The sequence below is a fragment of the Leptonotus elevatus genome, chromosome 7 (genome assembly GCF_054856555.1).
Source record: "Leptonotus elevatus isolate MCC_2025b chromosome 7, RoL_Lele_1.0, whole genome shotgun sequence".
NCBI lineage: Eukaryota > Metazoa > Chordata > Actinopteri > Syngnathiformes > Syngnathidae > Leptonotus > Leptonotus elevatus.
In genome coordinates, this window is record NC_141245.1 from 21,262,235 (window position 1) to 21,282,132 (window position 19,898).

At 44.3% G+C, this 19,898-nt stretch overlaps 1 protein-coding gene across 3 annotated transcripts in view; it reads right to left on the minus strand.

Annotated features, from left to right (window-relative positions):
* Nucleotides 1-74: 74 nt before the first annotated feature.
* The window catches only part of nova2 (NOVA alternative splicing regulator 2), a 59,132-nt gene continuing 39,308 nt past the window's right edge, over nucleotides 75-19,898 (minus strand). For all 3 annotated transcript variants that reach the window (XM_086079873.1, XM_086079872.1, XM_086079871.1), the window contains 2 exons: nucleotides 16,135-16,301; nucleotides 75-11,155 (listed from right to left, as the gene is read on the minus strand). In XM_086079873.1, the coding sequence (XP_085935999.1) occupies nucleotides 10,133-11,155; nucleotides 16,135-16,301 (1,190 nt within the window). In that variant the 3' untranslated portion in view covers nucleotides 75-10,132. The remainder of the gene's footprint in view (nucleotides 11,156-16,134; nucleotides 16,302-19,898) is intronic.

A 19,898-nucleotide genomic window follows, 5' to 3' on the forward strand; every position in this document is an offset into this window, starting at 1 on the left:
CTTCTGGACTGACGCGTCCCAATGAGACCACCTCCGCTCCACTTACCTGTGGTCACATGACTAAAGATGGCGACTTTGCTTCAATGGTTTATTGGACCATGTACAAATCAACAAAACGTGACAGCTTTGCATGGTCACACATTAGCATTCATTGGTCCACGAGCGGTCGCTGGACGGACGTCACAGAAAAGGGTACCTTCATCATTATCGTTCCAGCCCCACAGTTTCATTGCACACCCTCACAGTCACATGCAATGGTTTCAACACAAAAAGTACACGAGCTCACGTCACAGACAAAGTAAGCGGAAAAGTTCAAAGGTCGGCCGACAAAGAAGCGTCCGCTCGCTTCCTCTGTCGCTTGACATTCTTTCCACAGCGTTGTTGGTCTCGTTTTGGGTTGTAAACATTAAGTTAGTAGCGTCTCTCTGCGGAAAAAAATCGATTGCTATCAATTGACGGCTGGTTCTGAGAAAAGGGCGGACTGGTCTTTGGGCTTGGCCGGGAGGAGACGCGCTAAAATCGCCTTTGAACGAACTACGACGACACCCTGAGAATTGGCAGCGCGCCTCTGACTTCGTCTTCCTTCCTCCGGGCCTTCTACCGGCGGCTGGTTGCCGTGCAACTGACTACGCTGCAGTTGGCATGGAAACGGGTTAAGGTGGACCTCGTGGAGGAGGATTCGGCACACACGCGAATATGAACACGAGTGTCGTCTGCAGCTCCGGGGGAGGACGAGGCTTGAACCCTGGCACCTTTCCACCAAGCAGTTTAGTTTCCGGTTTGGAAGTGAACGTTCTGCGTCTTGCGTTTGGAAGCAGGACCGCAAGTGTTCCCACGCAAGTCATGGCGATGGGAGCGTTCGGAGCGGGGTAACCTTGACTTCCCTTTGACCTCTTGAGGCGTTTCCAACCTCACTGAGCGATCTTCCCTACATCCTGGCAGGATGTGCCTCACCTGGTATATGACTAGGAAGCATCCCGAATAAAGCCTGATCCAGATGACCAAGGCCCGAACCCTCTTGAGGAACCCCATTGCAGTCACTTGTGATCTGTCATGAGGTCTCATCTTGGAACTCCTTATAGGAGGCTTAAGACACTGGTCTCGAGTACCCCTATCCAGCCTGTCTTCCACGTCTCCTACAGCCAACACAGCTGAGGTTCGTTATCAGGCTTCATGCAGAGCTTGCTGATCGTTTGAAACACCCGTGTTGGCTGTGGGAGACATGGAAACCGCGGTTGCCTTAAGAAATGCCAACTGGTTCATGCCCTGGAATACCTTACCATAGAAGCTACCTGCAGCCAACCCCCCCCCCCCCCAAATAAAGGCCTGATCCAAATGAGCAAGGCTCACTTTGACCTTGTCTTTTTGGTCCCCACTCAAAGCTGGTGACCATATTTGAGGGTTGGAACTTGGTATGATATGCTACAGTGACCACATCACTGGCATCCATCGCAACCCGTGATCATCATCCTTCCCTCTACTCACGAATAAGAAGTCGAGGTACTAAGCCTGCGTTCGCACCTCTTACGTTTGGTCCTGTTCAAATGTATTCTGGTGCGATCGCTCTGCCAGTTCTTGGCGTTTTTTGGTCAAGGTCGTATGATCAAAGCCAGACACGCCTTGTATATTTTTGTAATACTTTGGTCCAGACCAGACTACCTAACTACAAGTCTGTTCAAACTCCTCCACCTGAGAGGCAGGACTTGGTGGATTCGAACCTGCCATGAGCTTCGAGGGTCACATCGGGTTGCGGTCTTTGGTTGCCAAATGCGGTTTTTGGGACACAAGATACTTTGTACGACTACGCCGCTTAGTGGAAAGTCAAAATGTTGCAGTATGTAATCTTGACGTTAGTTTGCATGAACAGAAACTGAGACTGGGACAATTGTTGTCCTTAAAGGGACATACTTTGCGCCAACTCTTGTACTTTGGAGCGACACAGATGGAGCTGATTGTTGTCCTTAAGGGTCATACATGGAGCCGATTGTTGTTTTCCTTTCAGGGGCATGCAGACAAGAGTTGATTGTTGTCATTTTAAAGGATACACTGAACATAGAGCTGATTGTTGTCCTTAATGGGATGTCAACGGAAGATTTATATTTGTCCTTAAAGGGACTCAAGCGGTGATTAGGTGTACGAGGGATTCAGAGGCGTTTATTGTTCTTAAAGGGGACATAGAGCAAGCCAATTGTTGTCCATTAATGGGCTGTACGCACTTTCTTCCCCGGACCTGCAGACACACGTGAGCGCATATGGTGCCACTAGTACTACAGTAGAATGTTATCAATGGAGAACGTCACATGGTGCAGCAGCAGCAGCAGCAGCAGTGGAGGAGGACAGTGATTGGTTGATTTTGATTTGGTCAGGTGACTTGAAAGGTGGTGCGGCGGCGGCGGTGGTTGGTTGGTGGTGGTGGGTTGGGGGTTTTGGGGGAGGGGGGCGGGGTTATGGACAGTCAGCTGAGTCGGATCACATGATGGTCACATGGTTGGCAGCTATAACGACGTCAGGAGCTTCCATGAGGGAGATATGGAAGCCTGACTGGTTTTAGCTTGTTGGTGGACACTGGACACGACAACAACCCCCCCCCCCCCCACCGATCCATTCGTTCAACCCGCCCTACTTACACACGCATGCGCGCGCACACGCACACACGCTCAGCCCCTGATGTGTTAAAGTGTGATGATGCAGAGTGTGGTGGAAGGTGAAGAATAAGACAACAGAAGACAGGTGATGCTAAAATGAACATTTATAATGACTGCTGTTGCTGTGGCAAAATAAGAATCCTTAGAAAATGACCTCATATATCATTATGATAATAATAATAGTAGTTATTATTAATATTATTATTGTTAGCACTAGATGGCCTTCACTTCACTGGTAATCCACAAGTCAACAAACACAAACTCACTAAGTTGTTTTTTTTTTTTTTGTCTCTTTACAAACACAATGCTACAGTTACATTTAATATTCAATACTCTTTTTTTTTTTTGTTTTACGTCAGCTCATCAACGGTGTTAAAAAGCAACCACTACTTAATACTTAAAAAAAAAAAAAAATCAAAATATTTTCTCTTCTTCCAGTCATTCCCTTTTGACTCATTTGTTATTTTGAATGAGTTAGGAAATAAATAGCTCGTATGTGTGTTGAAATGGGGCGACGGGCAGCATAAAATCAGGGGGTGGAAGTCAGAGAGAGCCATGCGGTGAAATGAAAAATTATCATCATCACTGGTGGCGTTATTAATACTTTTGATCATGTGATGGCATGGAGGAGGAAGATATGTGCTGATGGCTGGCTGGAAACCCGACTGTATTGCACAAAGTTAGCAGCGCCGCGAGCCAGCAAAAAAAAAAAAAAAACTAAACGAGTGACGTGATATGTCTGCCGATGTCTGACGGGGGACTTACGAAACGAGGGGGGGGGGGGGATACAGCAGCTATGACGAACACGACTAACAAGAGCACAGCTAAACTCTTTATGCTGCCCCGCCCTGTACAAAAAAAAAAGATTATTTACAATGACAACACAAAAGGTGAAGAAACAACTTTTTTGTGTTAAAATTTCCCTTTTTTTCTTTTTTGTCCCCGATGATGAGCCACAAATTACAGAGCTCCAGACATGACATGGGGGAAAAAAAATTCAATTGTAGTGACAATGGGGATATAATGTGGACACAAAGTGCTAATTTGTGGCCACAAAGTATGTATTACATGCGTGCAAAATACAAATTATTCTTTAACAAATCAGGATTTTAGTGGTCACAATTTTGCGGCTACAAGTTAGCATGTTGTGCGCACTAAATACTAATCTGTGCCCACTATGTGTGTATAACGTGCAAACAAAATACAAAAGAACAATAGTTAGTATTAGTTTTGTGGCCACGTTAATATTTTTTGGTCCCAAATTAGTATATTGTGGTCCACAATTTAGGATTTTGTGGCTAAAAATGAGTATGTTGTGACCATAATTTAGTATTTGGTGGCCACAAGTTCATATTTTGCAGCCACAATTTAGTAATCCGTGGAAACAAATTAGCATTTTGTGCCCCCGTTATATCTGTAGCTAGCCACAATCAAACTATTTGCCCCCCATGTCATGTCTGGGGTTCCATAACAAAGAAAAGAAACCAAGAAAAAACAAACAAAATAGAATCATATCAGCGAGCATTGCACAGTCTCACAGAGGTTTTTTTTTTTTTTTCTTTCTTTTTTTTTTGGACTTATGGAATGGAGAGTTATTGTCCCGACAGCTGGAGATGAACACAGGAGGAGGCAGAGGAGGAGGAAGAGGAGGAGGAAGATCAATAATAAAGTTCATGAGCGAGCAAGGGGTGGTGGCGTGGTGGAGGAGGAGGAGGAGGGGGTGAAAATCGGCTCCAAAAACGTCTTCGTCGTTAGAAAAAATTGGGAGTATTCAATCTTTCTTTTTTTTTTTTTTCAACAAATGGAGCGAGAGAGGAGACAGAGAGAAAGGGTGAGGAAGGGGTGACAGGTGCCCCCCGACACTATGGCACACGATCAATGAGGAGCTCCACAGCTGAAGAACAACATGATAAGAGTTAGGAAAGCAGCTGGCGGGGATGGGCGGCTCCTTGGCCAGACCTGGGCCAGGGACGGACGGACGGACGGGAGGGAGGGTTAATCCTGCTGGAGGAGGAGGTGGTAGGGGTGGTGGTGGTGGTAAAGGCAGGGGAGGGGGAGGGGGGTGTCATGTGATGAAGGGGGGGGCGGAGCATGCTGGCTTCACGGGCTGTCCCGACACAAGAGCGACGCGAAGCTCGGAATGATCGGCGGCGCCCTTTTTGGGGGTGGGTGAGGATGTGTGCGGGGGCGTCCTCCGGAAGTTTGGCACTGGTGACGAGGAAGAGGAGCAAAGTGTGTGTGTGGGCAGTGAAGTGCAAAAAAAAAAAAAGAGGGCATGAATAAAGTCCCTTTCACACCAACTTTTAACTCCCCCCTGCTTGTTTAACTGAAAGGTAGCGACACGGAATGGAGGGCCAAAGGTAGTCTATACATTTGCAAGTCACTCTGCCTGTTACGCTTGTGCCAATATACCCCTTTCACACTGCTTAGTTACGCAGTTCTGTGCAAAAGGTACCGATACGGAGTAGGGATGTGAGCTCAAGCTGCAAATTTGATTACTTTTTTTCAAAGGCTGCCATGTAGACCCTTTCACGCTGCCTGTCAAACCTTGCTTTTTCAAGCTTTTACCCAATGTGTGAAAGGTGCCAATACGGAATGGGGGTGTTGGAAGTTGACCTGAATTGAATTTGCCGGACCTCGATCATAGAATTAGAGCTGAGACAAAGGCCAGGACAGCAGCAAACGGCAAAATTCAGAGCCAATCATAAGCATGCCCTAGCATAGTGCTAATCACAGCCAACTTTTCCTGTGCAAAAGGTACCATCTTGGAAAAGGGGCGTTTCATGGCTTGGATGGCTTCTTAAATAGTATCAAGGGTAGGACGGCGAAAAACGTTTCACTTGTAATGTCACTGACGCTACTTAATTCATTCACTGCTAATCCAATTAAAAAAGGATCTTTGACGTCTATCGTCGTCAATGGCAGCAAATGAGTTAAAGCAGATTTTTCTTAGTGTGAAAATACTAACAGAATGCAGTCAACCCCCAAATGTTGTCGGAAAGCTGGCTGGCTGTGTATCAAGAGGACCGCGGGAAGTTGTTGCGAGCAAGGAACGCGTTGATGAAATTGTCATCAATTGTTGCGAAAACTTTGTGTGAAAGGGACTTACAAATGTGTTTTTGGGGGGTAAACTGGATACACACACACTCACACAAATGGCATCTTGTTGTCAGTTAGTCGGGACACAGGCGAGCAAAATAAACCACAGAAGAAGAAAAAACATTAATCAGTGATATGACAAATGCAATTGACACTTGCTGGTGTTTCAAAGTGGTAGTTTTGAGAGGGGTGATTGGTGGCGAGTGTGGGGGGGGGGTGCATGGGGGCAGATAAGGATCCCATAATATGTGTGGTGAGAGTAGAAAGTAAAAGTTGTTGTTTTTGCCCTAAACGTCGCAAACATCTAGTTAGCATATTAGCATGCTAGCGACAAGGTGTAGCAAGTGACTGTTGCTGGCCGCTCACAAGAGTTGCCGGTGAAAAAAATGGCATGAAAAAGAGCGAGTGGACAGAGCATGCACTACACAAACCCCGGCAACCGCTCCCCAAACCCCCAGCTCGGACCCTTGCCACATGACATTTCGTGCAAACGTCTTTTTTTGTTCGAATTAGACAGGAAAGGGATACTTCATCGCAACTTAAATACTGCTTTGACAAAAAAAATTCTTGTGGTTTGATGATTCCAAACATTTTGTGTGGAATTTTTTTTCAAGGCTCGCAACCCTGTGTGAAAGTTGCTGACATGGAATTGGGGGTTGAAGTTAACCGCTAATTTGCCGTCATAGGCATTTGTTCTTTTCATTTGGTTTTGACAAATTTTAAAATAAATGTATTGTGCCTGAAATACTGATTTACTTAAAAACTGAAACAAAAGGAAATAAGAAAAGAGGAAGCCTGTGTTAGGGCCGAGCTCTTAAGGGATGTTAGCTTCCATGCTAGCAACGTTAGCATACACATTAAAAAACAAAAAAACAAAACGTGATTTGGGACTTTTGGGGTGTGTTGTCGGGTTTTGTTCGATACTTAAGTTGATAATGAGCGACAAAATCTAAAATGGGTTTTTTTTCACGTTTTTTTTTTTTTTGTCCACACTTGACGTCATGCAATATATTCGTGCAAAAAAGGTTAACATCTATTCCCACAAAATACATTTTCACTAGAAAAGGTTTAAGAATGCTATGGTGTCACATTATTTTTCCTCTCTGTATTCCATCATGGTAATGCTAAGCTATCGCTATGTTTTATTGATTCCCTCTACTGTTGCATTGTGGGAGTGTCCAGGCTAACACTGATGAAATGCTTCCACGCTTTTTGATAGAAAGGATATGGAATACGCTTCATTCATTTGGCACTTTTTCACATTTTTCCTGGTATAAAAAGTACTGTACGTCTGCGATATCAAAAAATAATAATAATAATTTGGCACAGCTTTCGACTACTTACAAGTTAGAGTTTTTTTTCTTCTTTAAACTTGCGCTCGATATGTTTTTTTGTGTGTTGTTTTTTTCAGTTAGCATTTCTTAGCAGCAGCATTTTCCACCAATACGAGAACAATGAAACAACCAAACTACGATCAGTCGGAAGGGGAAAGCGTTGCGACGGGAAAACGGACGGGACGAGACAACACATATCGCTTCCGCTGCATCATCGTCATGAAATCAAATCAAGGAGAAGAAGAATGTTGTCTTCCCGCTGTGGCTGCACAACACTGCCCCCACAGGAAGTCCACAATGTTGCATGCTAACCTGTCAAAACGCTGATCTAGCCACCACTCTGCCGAGAAGTCGTCAATACAGTGAACCTGCAAAAATCTGCAAATAATTGACGCCCTCACTCCTCCCCTAAAGGTTTATAATTGTCTAAAGATGCCACAAGATATGTGGAAACATGCATTGTCTAAATGGAACCCTCAACTTACTTCAACATCGTGTCAAGATCGCAGCAAAACACTGTAAGTGAAACTCCTGGATGCGCTTCAACATAGTTCCTTGACACCAAAATGCCACAAGATGGCAGCAAAGCACTATTAGAGTGTAAACGGAGCTCTTCAACTCACTTCAATGTAATTGCTTTGGCCTGAGCACAAAACAAGCAAATAACAGAGGGTAGGGGGGGATCTACAAATACCCTAACCCGTGAATATGCATTGGTTCACCGTCATCCTGCTTGGCGCACCCAAGCTAGCGGAGCCATCCCATGTTCGCCATGACAGCAACTACAAGAAGAAGAGTGGGACCCCCTGCTCGACCCCCCCCCCCAAAGATCCTCAGCAGCAGCAGCAGCACAAGAAGAAGAAGAAGAAGACAACGACGACGAGAAGAGGACGCATGCATCATGGCCGCCGCCCGTGGAGCGATGTGGTAGGGGGACGTGGGGAGGGCGGCGTCGGGATGGGGGGTTGTTTAGGCGGGTGGGGGTGCGTGAGGATGGAGTTAACGATGGAGTAAAGAAGCCTCCTTACCAGAGAGCCTCGCCGGCCCAGCGACGCCTCCGAAAGACAAACTACTGAAGAGGAAGGAGAGGAGTCCCCGGTCGGGCGCGCTCGCCAGGGTGAATGAATCCAACGCACCCCCGCGGCTTACTTATTACATTCACTTCAATAAGACCTTTTTTTCTGAATGTTTGTAAACATTAAGCGCCAGGGTGCTTCCGGGTGGCAGAGAAGCCAGTGGCTACCGTTGACTTGAAGTGAAACCATGACAAAAACGAGTGAAAGCTTTCGGTTTGTTTGTTTTTTCATTTCCTTGAAGGGATCGAATATAATCCAGCATTTCACTGTCAAAAGGACGTGTCTATACCGTTCATCTGAACCACCGTAATGACAAACGGATGGCGGCACTTTGGATTTTAGAGCCGCAAAACTTTTGAGGAGAGGATAAAGATCAAGCGGCGAATCTCGGCCGGTAATGACGGGGAAAAATGTGCTGGGAGTTGGACAATTGGAGACGCACTCGAGCGGCGTACGCATACCGATGGTGTAAATAGAGCGTGCGTGACGTTTGTGAGATAAGATGTCGCGGTTCATGTCGCGAATGACACAAATGCGTGCAAAAGAGCCGCCGGCAACACATCATCGAGTCGTTCGCCATCCCTGGGGTTTCTTTGTGGAACAAACGTGTTCTACTGCCGATTATTAAAGAACGCAAAATGCTGCAAAAAAATGTTTTTCCTAGTGAAAGAAGAGAATCTCTTGTTTGAAATGCTTCATTCTCATATTTTCTCAGAACACCAAAATTTGGGAGTTCTGCCCCCTCACTAGTGATGTGATATGTCTTCATTTCCTACGGCATTCCGTCTCATTTTACCTTACGTAAGTAACATTCTTTTTTCAACCGACGCCGTCTTTTGCCACCCGGAAGTACGTGTTGACGTAATGGGGAAGTGTCCTATTGATGAAGGGAAAGTTTGCCCACCACCCCCTCCCGGCGCTCCCACCCGGACGTCCCGTCCTTTCCCACGGACCCCCGTCGATTGACGACCGGCTCTCCGTATGCCTTCCAAAGCGGAATATTCATATATAATAATTGATATTTCATATTCGTTAGTGTTCCCTGCCATACAAAAAGTTGTCCAGTTGCGTCCCCTCGCTTCACAGTGCGTTAAGACAACAATTCAGTGTACTCCGACTGTAAAAAAAACAAAAAAAAAAACAACAAAAACAGCACAAAAGAACACACAAAAAGAGCACGCCAGTAACCTCTGCCAACCTCGCCGCTTGTTTTTCAGTAGTTAGTCCCAAGTGCTTTTAGCCAGCAGGGACTCCATTTCATGGTTTAGCGAGCGCCAGGGAGGATAAGCCGGGTCAAGATAAGGAGGTGGGGGGGGGACGCTAAGGAGGAGACCTCTAACAGGTGGCGCCCCCCCCTGGCTTAAATAAGACATATATTACACTATGTGGCGTTAGCATTCATCTGCAGTCCAAAAACATTAAATTAAAACATTTACATTCAACTCCTCTGGATAAGAATAAATAGTGATGATGTCATCACGCCGCGCAGCACAGTATCGCGCGCTACGTGAGGTCATCAACGTGGGACGGAAGATTTGGGGTCGGAGTGGGGTCAGGGATTTGGGGTTAGTGGGGTGCGTTTGTTCTGTCATACGCACACCTTTGCAGTCAGAACCCTCACAAGGGGGGCAAAAAGGGGAGGAAAGTGGCAAATTGAACCAAGAAAAACCCTGCAGGAGGTGGGCGGGGAGGCTGGGGGGGGCTCCCCCTCCCTTCCCCTACTTCCTGTCATTCAGCGTGTCCACAGTACACAAACAAAACAAACATTTTAATTTACGCAACAAAAAGGAATAAAAAGTCCATAAAGACGTTAAGTAATAAAACTTATTTACATTTTACATGTTTTTTTTCTCGTCATCTCAGCACTTTTTTTTTTTTTTCAAGGGGGGGATACTGAGAAGACGACGCATATGGGGTGAAAAAAAAAACGCTCTCCTCTCCTCTTCCCTCTTGCGATTCCTGGTGGGCGTGTGGGGGGTTAGCCCACCTTCTGGGGGTTGGTGGCACGCACTCCCTGCTCGTAGGTGATCCTCTGGCTGATCAGGTACTGCGCCGCCTGGGTGGCCGCCTGCGATCCCGTGATGGTCACCTTCCTGTTTCGGGTTCCCGGGATGAACTCGCCCTTCTTGGAGATCTGGATGCGAGCGCCGGTCAGCTCCTGGTACTCCACTAGCGTCTTGCCGCCTTTGCCCAGGATGGCGCCCACCAGGTTCTCTGGCACTGCGATCTCCACCACCTCCTTGGCACCTTCTGCCAGCTTCTCGGTTGCCAGCAACGTGGACGCCATCAGGGGCGAGGCGGCGCTCAGGTAGCCGTTGGTCGCACCGGTGGCGGCGGCCAGTGAGCTCAAGGAGAAGCCGCCTAACCCCGCGGCCTGGTGGGCGACGCTAGTGGACGCGTCGCTGGTGTAGGACGCTAGTAAGTTGGCGGCGGCGGCGGCGGCAGGATTGGAGTTGGCGGCCACGGCGGCGAGGACCCCCGAGGCGGCGGCCGGGTTGAGCCCCAGTCCCAGAGAGTTGGTATTGTAGCCGTAGCTTGCCAGTGTGTTGAGGGCGGACGTGATGGTGAGCAGGTCGTTGCCCGACAGGCTGGACATGGTGGTAGGGAAGGCGCCCACCCCCGCCAGCCCCGCCTGGCCGAGGAGCGAGGAAGCGGTAGCCGCCGCCGCCGCCGCCGCCGCCGGCATGACCTCGGCCGAGTTGGCGTACGGCGAGCCCGTGGGGTTAGAGTTGGCCACGGGCCCGGTGATGTTGGAGTAAGAGATGTTGAGGCAGGACGAGCTCTGCGGGTCCTCTTGGATCTTCTGCACGATGATCTCTACCGCCTTGCGGTTCTGCTCAGGCTCGCCACTGATGGTGACCACGCGCTCCTGCAGGTTGATTCCTTCGGGCTTCTGCGACAGCTGCACCCAAGCCCCCGACTGCTCCATCACCGCTTTGACTGTGGCGCCGCCCTTGCCGATGATCAGGCCCGCCGTGCTGTTGGGCACGATCAACTTGGCCTGCCAAACGGGACGACAACCAAACATTACACACTTTGCATATAAGACCTGATCGAGTAAAGGATTAAGCAAAAACAGATTTGATTGCCTACGCAAACAAATGTTTCCACAGCTGATCTACAAATCGGCGACACTGAGGGTTGTGTCTGCCAAACTGTGCAGTTCATTGTGCGCATTCATAATAAATAAATGTATTTAGCATGTGGAATATGATCTATCAAACCTGAGAAATTGCTGTGGCTTTTATATATTTATCTCGTATTTTTTTTTTAATGTATCATATTTAGGTTACTTGTAATGTTGGTATTAATGTAGCCTATACACCTGTATTGTGCTATATTGACACCATAACTCATTTGCTCCCAAAAACGTATAAAACTATTAAATATTGCCATGGTCCCAGAAACGTATTTTTACGTTTTTTATGTGTTTTTTTTTTAATGCTAGAGTATAGAGAAGGCTTTGATGCAGCCTCTGACCTAAAGAGATTGCTTAAAGCAATGGTAGTTATTACAAAAAACGGCCAGCAGATGGCATCAGAGTATAAGAGCTCAACCAGGGCCATGTTGCAACAAGCTCTTTTCCCCAGTGTTTTTAAACAGGTTTATGAATAATGATGATCTTAGCTAGCTTGCTATTTGCTGCAAAAAAAATGAAACAGATACAATTATACTTTTTTCCTGATGAAAGAAGAGACCCTAATCTTTCTTTCGGTAGGTTCCATGTTTTATAGCAAAAGAAAACAAAATTATGTGGGCCTTGCAAAATCTGTCAAAATCCAGTTAAAAAAAAAAAAAAAAAAAAAACAGCCGGGAGCGAAGGTGGTTGCTTCAGTAAAAATGGCTGGGAGTGAATGAGTTAAACAGCGCAACTGAAAGGCAGGTGCGAACGGCACCTCTGCGCATAACCACGACATGGAGTCATAGATATTTTTTGAATACGTCAGAACTCTTTCTTTTGAAACTAAGCAAGTGTGTATGAATGTCGTGTCCGACAGCCTTGAAGGCGGCGGCCTCTTGCCATACGCGAAGTGACGTTTGAATGCAACGAGCGAGAGCCTGCGACATCACGGAGGAGATGTGGAGGACGATGCGGCGTCGCCACGGCAACAAGGTGAAAAACAAAACACTGATGATAGAGAGCAGAGGACACTGCTGAGTTGGAGGGTGGGGGGGGGGTGTAAAAAGCTGCTTCAGAACAAAACAAAAAAAAAAATTCAGGGGTCACTGTTGCCATGGAAACAGCTCCAGTACCATATTGAGACGAGAGGCTGGTGAACGCCAGCCACACACAGCACAGTGCTTTTAGTGCAGTCCAGTTAATTTTAAAGAAAACTAAAAGTATATGGATGACTTTATCTGCTCAAACATCTTTTTAAAGCGTTTTTCAATGTACATTTTTTTCTTAAAATATTTGTTCAAAAACATTTTCATAGATTTTTTTTAATGATTTTTTTTCTTAAAATGTATTTTATTTTTTATTTTTTTGGAACAGGTCACTTAGTTTTTTCTTTACAAAATACATGTTGGCCATTATTTCTTCTTTACAATTATTATTATTACTAATATTTGTCTGTTTAAAAATAAACAGTCAAACATTACTGTGATTTTTTTAGGATAGATATGTGAATTTTTAGGAATAAAAATGTTTTTACTCAATTTTTGGTTATTCCATTTTCCCTACTTTTTAACATGGGGGGACCGGTGAGCATTTACTACTAGTCTATTTTCTTTTTTTGTTTTCTTCTTTTTGAAAAGTGTACAGTACTGTGCATTCTTTTAATCAAGTGAGCGACTGAAGTGTGTTGTGTGGGAGTGACTTGGTGACTGAATGCCGACCTTTGTGATGAATAACTTCAGCTTTGAGTTGAGTGAAAAGATGCAGTGCAAATGGAAAGACTTTTGGCCTTGTTGGAGGAGGAGGAGGAGGTGGAAGAAGAGGGGGGGGGGAGAAGGAGGATGTGTTATGGTGAGGAGAAAGGAGGCGGAGAAAATGCTCACATTTGGTGGCGTGGCCTTAAACTAGTGACATCTAGTGGTCACAAGTGGAACAAAAACTTGTTTTTGACGCTTCAGTGTCACATTACAGTTAATTAAAATTTAAATCAATTAAATCAAAGGTTTTTGAAGGTTGTGGGACAAAGAAGCAAATAATTAAAACAAAAACTATTTTGAAAAAATGAACAGGCGCTGAGGGAGGTAGTCGAAAATATTGTATCCGACGGCCTTTTTCTCCCACGCACACAGAGAAGAAGAAGAGGTGGGAGAATAAACAGAAGCCGTGTCTGATCCCTCAGTAACGATCGCATCCACCGTCTTTTATTTGCTGGTGGTGTTCTGTACTAATGAGCTCCTCCTCCTTTTCCTAACACTTTTACGACACTCTCCTTTTCCCTACAACTACGTACAGTTCAACCAGTGGTGGGCGGTGGATTTGCTAGCTCGGCCTTTATCCACCTCTTAATACCACCACTATCATGACACATTTATAGAAATCATCAATACTATACAAAACACTTGCACCTGTGCCACGTACATAATATATTAATATTTATTTGATAACATGACTAAAACAAAAGCCGTAAAAAATACATCAATCTCGTTTTTTATTTTATTTGACGTCAACAAAAGCACAAGTCTGCATCTAACGTGAGTCTGAGATTTTGTGGACTTCCTGCCAGGAGAGGCAATAACAGGAAGTAGGAAACAGGTGTCCAAGGCTGAGGTCAAAGGTTATACCGACAGGAAATAGACACAGGAAGTGACCAGACTGCAGTCTACAGTTAGTGTGTGTGTGTGTGTGTGTGTGTGTTAAGACTTCACAGCCCAAAATAGCCAACGTGAAAATCAGAAGCGACAGACGCTAGTAGCTCACCGTTAAACACCTAGCATGTTTTAGTCGACAAGTACTTAAAGGGAACATATTGTAGAAAATCGACTTTTCATGTTAGTATTGAAATAATTGTCTACCTGTGTCCACCCTTCAAATGTGAAATCAAACAACCAAGTCGATATTTTGTTATCTGACCTTTACAGAAAAAAATTACTCATTTACATAATCCTGCCCGTACATGTGTTTCTGAGTCAAGGACTTGGTAGCTATTTTTAGCTTTTAACAAAGGGAGAAGGCTCCCGTCTCCCAGGACTATTTATCCAAAATGTGCAAAACAAAGTATACCTTTTTAACGTTATTACACATTCTCTACTTTGGCGAGCTAATAGCTATGCTAGTTAGCTACACTAGTCAGCTATTTTTAGTTTGTTATGGAGGGAGAAGCCTCCTATCACTCTAGGTGCCATTTAGCCAAAGTGGGTATTATAAACAACTCAATTTGAATGTTGTCGCAAGACTTTATTTTGTTTTTGTTTAATTTAGCAAGCTAATAGCTACTCTTGTAAGCTATCGTCTGGCTTGTCATAAAAGGAGAAGGTTACTGTCATTGAAGACTAATTGGCTGTAAAGTGTCAAATGAGCTATGCTATTTTAATGTTCTTGTAAGACATTTTATGCTCTAGAGAGCTAATAGCTAGGCTAGTTTGCTACATTTAGCTTTGTCGCTCTTGGTACTATTTAGTTGCAGCAGGGTTATAATAAACTGGACCATGTTAATGTTAGTGTAGGACATGCTTTAGCAAGCTAATAGCTAACATGTTAGCTATGCTACTTAGTTATCTTTAGCTTGTAATGGAGGGAGAAGCCTTTTGCATCTTTGGAGACTATTTATAGCCGCTCTCTCTCTCTCTCTCTCTCTCTCTCTCTCTCTCGCACGCGCGCACACACACACACACACACACACACAGACGAATAATAGAATGTGTAGAGTCTATTTCAAGTGGTGGCTAAAGTTTCTTTTCATTCATGTCGACGGCGGCGAGACGAAAGCAAAGGGGACACGTTTTTCGTGATGATTGATAGGCGGCGACCGCTCTTGTTAGCCGACAGCCGCCACCGTGACCATCAGTTGGTGTTAACTGAGATGATTTACGAGGTGCACATATTCCTTGATTTAACCTTGACTGCGGGGCCACAAATTGTTGACATGCGTATTAATGTAATCCTAGTGATGTATTTGTGTTTAATTGTTAGCATGTAGCATGTTAATGTTGACGTCACTAATCATGTTCAAACCATCAACAAACTCACTAGCTGTTAGCATGTAGTTTCGTATTTTTGTTTGACGATGTGTCCCCATGAATCCACTACACTAATTGACAAAGTGTAATTGGGCTGTTTGGCGATAAATTGCTATTTGCACCAGGGAAAATGCAATGGCCGCTGGCTTTATGGAGACATATGGTTAAATTAGCAAGTGAAGGCTTTGGTGGGAACATCCCCTGTGGGAGTCTCGGCGTATCCACAAGACTCCATTAACATCACAAAAAGTAGCTAGATTTGTTCTAATCGTGTTAGCATCATTAGCCTCTAACTGCTAAACCGGCCTTTTAATTATACATGTGCTGTTTACGTGAGTGTGTGCACCCTTTGGCAGACCTGATCTGTCAATAGACACTATTAGTGCCAGACCCGACTAGTCGATAAGCAGCAATCATGAAGAGAGAGAGCTAATGGTCAAGTTAGCGATCAATGAGAGTAATTGCTAACTTGAGCAGGGGCCATTTTTTTTTTGCACGCGCGCATGTCTGCGTGTGATTTTTTTCCGACTCGCGCCAGCACGCCGTCCTCAATCTCCTCCCTTCACAATCACTTCCTGTTTCCTGCCCCTGCTTTTCCCGCCAGACTTGAGGTTTCAGTTTTGACGCCTCGCTAACACACTCCACACTATTTGTGGGGAGAACAAAGGCTTACACACAGAACGAAATAGACAACACTAGAATAGACTAGTAGAGATTAAATAGTTAGAATAGTTAACTAGACAGGAACAGTAAAAGACTAGAATTGACGAGAACACTCGATACATACTAGACTGTAGACAGCAACACAAAAGTCTAGAACCCCAACTAGAATAGTCCAGCACAGACCTGTTTGATGCGGTCAGGGTTGACGGTGGTCTGTGGTTGTAAGATGCTGACGGGTTCGGACTTCTGGCTGCTTTGCGGCATCTCTCGTACTTTCTCTGCGATGAAGTCGTGGACGCCATTGAGCGCCTCCACCGTGCCCTGAACCAGACATACCCGCTCCGTGGTGCCTGCGCACACAAACACAACAAAGACACTATCACCATCAACTTTTGTATTCATGGGAAATTGGCTCTTGAACAATTTCAACATGCAACCATACAAAGGAAAAATCAGCAGGAGGGGCCAGTGATGACAAAATAATAATAATAAAAATAAAATAAAATAAAAGGTCCCCAAAGCCGGTAAGACTTCACAACATCAAGTTTGGTAGACTCGTCTATCACGAGTAGACACAAAAAAAAGTCCCAGGAAGCCATGCACAAAAAGACACGTGAAGTCAGCCATTTTGGTTTGAAGCTGCTATTTTAGCCACATTTTCCAGGGGTCTTTCAAAGACCAACTTGCCCTACGAAAGTCAGTGTTGTGACTTCGAACCGTCGACTTGTTAGTGTGATGAAAATGTGGTGAAGCTCATATATGTTGAGGGCGGATGGATGGAAAAAGGCCAGGCTGAAAATCAAAGCTGGAGCTGCCGCATTATTTGGAATTCTGCAGCGTTTTCATCGACCTGCCTGCTTGTCCCTTTACGGGACGTCGACAAACATGCGTCACCGTTAGCATTTGAGCAGTGACATGGCTGCCAGCGTGTGCTTGTGTGTGCGCGTCGGAGACACGGAGGAGGAAACTGGGCCTTGCCTCTACCCGACAGCTGGTGCCCTCTGGGTAATCTGCTCTCGTCCAATCGGGAGCGAGGATTAGCAGGCCATTGTCTTGGCATGAGAATGTGTGTGTTTGCCTGCGCGTGTGTGAGAACAGGACACTGTCGGGGGAGCTCGACGCCAGGCTTCAGCACAGCTGTGCTGCCGCATCTTCATGCCGACCATTCCCCCCCTCAGGGACCAGCCGCTAATCGAATAAAGTCATTCAAATCACTAAATTTAATCAATAACGAATGATTAACATAATTAAATCACGTTTAGTGGCTCGATTGGCAAGGTTGCTTTGATTCACAAGCTCAATTAATTCTCAATTTATTTGTATGTCGAATGAATTTTTGCTGCATGCTCCTTTGCGAGTGTTCTCATTTTACAAGTCGCTTTGAGTGTCGCGTCCTGTCCTGCGCACGGTGACCATGCGGAACACTCATCATCATCATCATCATCATCATCATCATCATGAAGGCTGCTTTTTATTAAACGCCTGCTCATATGACTCAGTCCTTCCTCCTCTTTCTCTTCCTCCTCCTCTTCACCTCCCCGATGACCCGAAAGCTTCACCGCTGATTGTATGAGCGCTAATATGCTAGCACGCTAATAATACTGGAACACGATCCGTTTGGCATGACACTGCTGGATTTCTTAGTCGTTTTTATTTCAAAACTCAAAAATGTCCCCGCTGGAAAAAATGTCAAGTGAATTCTGTGACCATCGTAAAAGCTTTAATTGCTTAGGCAATATTTGGAGTGAAACTTTAATTGTGGCACAAAAGAAAAGTACTAATGTATCAAAGCAAAATTAAGCAAAACTACTCACACTGTTGCGTCTTCAATATTGTAGGTTCCTCTCTATGCTAACCATGTTGCTAACCACTAGCAGAAACTACTGCTACCAGGGCCCCCAAAAACACAACTTACAACTAACGACAGGCAAGACAGTGGCGCTCACTCTGAAGCTAGCCACCATGCTAATGCTAGCAACCGATTTCCAGCAGAAGACCCATTAAAGAATGAATTGTTTTGAGCAGCGTTAGCTTTCTCCATCGTTGATCATTCATTATTCATAATTAGGGTTTGCGAGCACAAACATAAACACTCTCTCAGTAAAACAAAATGGAGCCATTAGGGTCGTCATCAAAATAAAAAATCTCCACTCAGTGTTCACGCAAGTCACGTTCCCGGAAGTAACAACGATGGCGCTAAAAAAGAGGCGTCCATTACTTTAAGCTCATTAAGAAGATCTCCTCAAGGTGGAGGATTAGCCGGCGTTAGTTGGCTACCTTTGATCGCATCTGATGGATTAGCCGCCTGTTAGCGACGCCTGCCGCTAAACGCCTCATCCTCTTCCTCCTCCTTTACTTCCTTCCTTGCTTCAGAAGTTTCAGAATGCGAGTTTGTAAATGTGAATGTGATCTTCTGTTTATTTACATAGGTGTCGATAAGAACATTTATGTTTTTGGCTGTTGTCTACTTTTACATATTGATTTGGGTTGTCACTTTTTCAGAAAAAGTATTCTGAGAATGAATCTATTTCTTCTTATTTCTAGAAATATGCAAATTTAGAAAATTGTGCTTTTTTAAAATAATTATTTTTCAAATATTTAAATTTTTAAGTTTTCTGGGGTTAAATCTGTATTTCCCTCTATAGAAATAAGACGACAAATCTTTTAAAAAAAAATGAAATAATAAAAAAATAATTGTTTATTAAGGAATAAGCGGTTTAGAAAATGGATGGATTTGCAGTATATTTTTCTAATATTTTTATTTAAAAGTTTTTTCTTTTCCTGAAATACGCAAACACATTTAGCAAAAAAAATATGACTTGTTTCTAAACAACTTTTTGAAGCAAACTTTTTTCTACAAAATAAACAATTTATTAATCTAGAAAACAAGATTTATTTCTTGAAATACACTTTAAAAATACACTTTTTCTTACACAACTAATAGAAAAATGAAAAAATCTAGAAATATAATTTTTATTCTAGATTATATACCTTCTTTTTTTTTTTAAGATGTAGAACGATTTTGTTCTAGAGAATATTCTTTGTAAAATAAGACAATTTAATAGAAAACATACTATACTACATGTAATATTTTCTCAGAAAATTTGTTTTTTAATCTAGAAAATGTGATTTATTGACACCTAATAATGAAAACATATTTTTTTCCCACAAAAATGACTTTTTATATAATACACATTAAATTTAGTGAAATATAATCGAATACTAGAAATATCCCTAAATGATTTGTACAAAATAAGTAAGTAATAATTTTCAAGAAAATGTTGTAATTTTCTAGGGGTGGGGGCTGGTTCTTTAATAACAAATATGACTTTGGGAAACGTTTGCGCCAACAGTGTTTAAGACCCTGAAAAGGCAACTAACGACATCACATGACACATGAAACCTGATTGGATGGAGGCCGTCTGCTGCTGTAACCGTGGCGACAAACTCCCATGCTCATAAACTGTATAAATGTACCATTTGCACTCGCACACACCATTTTATGCAGCTGCTGGTGATGTCATAAGAGTGTGCGTGCGCGCGCGCGCGATCATGTGCTGATGTAATCATGAGCAGGAAGGAAAGTTGGACGTGTTCTCGCTGAAGTCTTATGCGGATGAAAATGTGATGGTTGCCTTGGAACACACACACACACGTGCACACACTTGGGGGTGGAGCTTAGGGGTCCAAATGAGGGCCAATTAGGAAAAGGCCATAGAAAAAGTGACAGCTGGGGTCATTTTAGTGGTCTGTACAAGAAGAAGAGAGGAAGTGAAATTCTTTTGGTGTGGCGTGTGCACCTGACAGTTTCCACATGTTGCTGCATGTGTGCGTGTGCGATCAACTTTTATTTAAAAAAGAAAAGGCTTTGCTACTTTCTACAGTGCAAGGACCCCCACTTTAAACACCCCCCCCCCCTTTTCATGTGTCAACAGCGTGAATGTAAA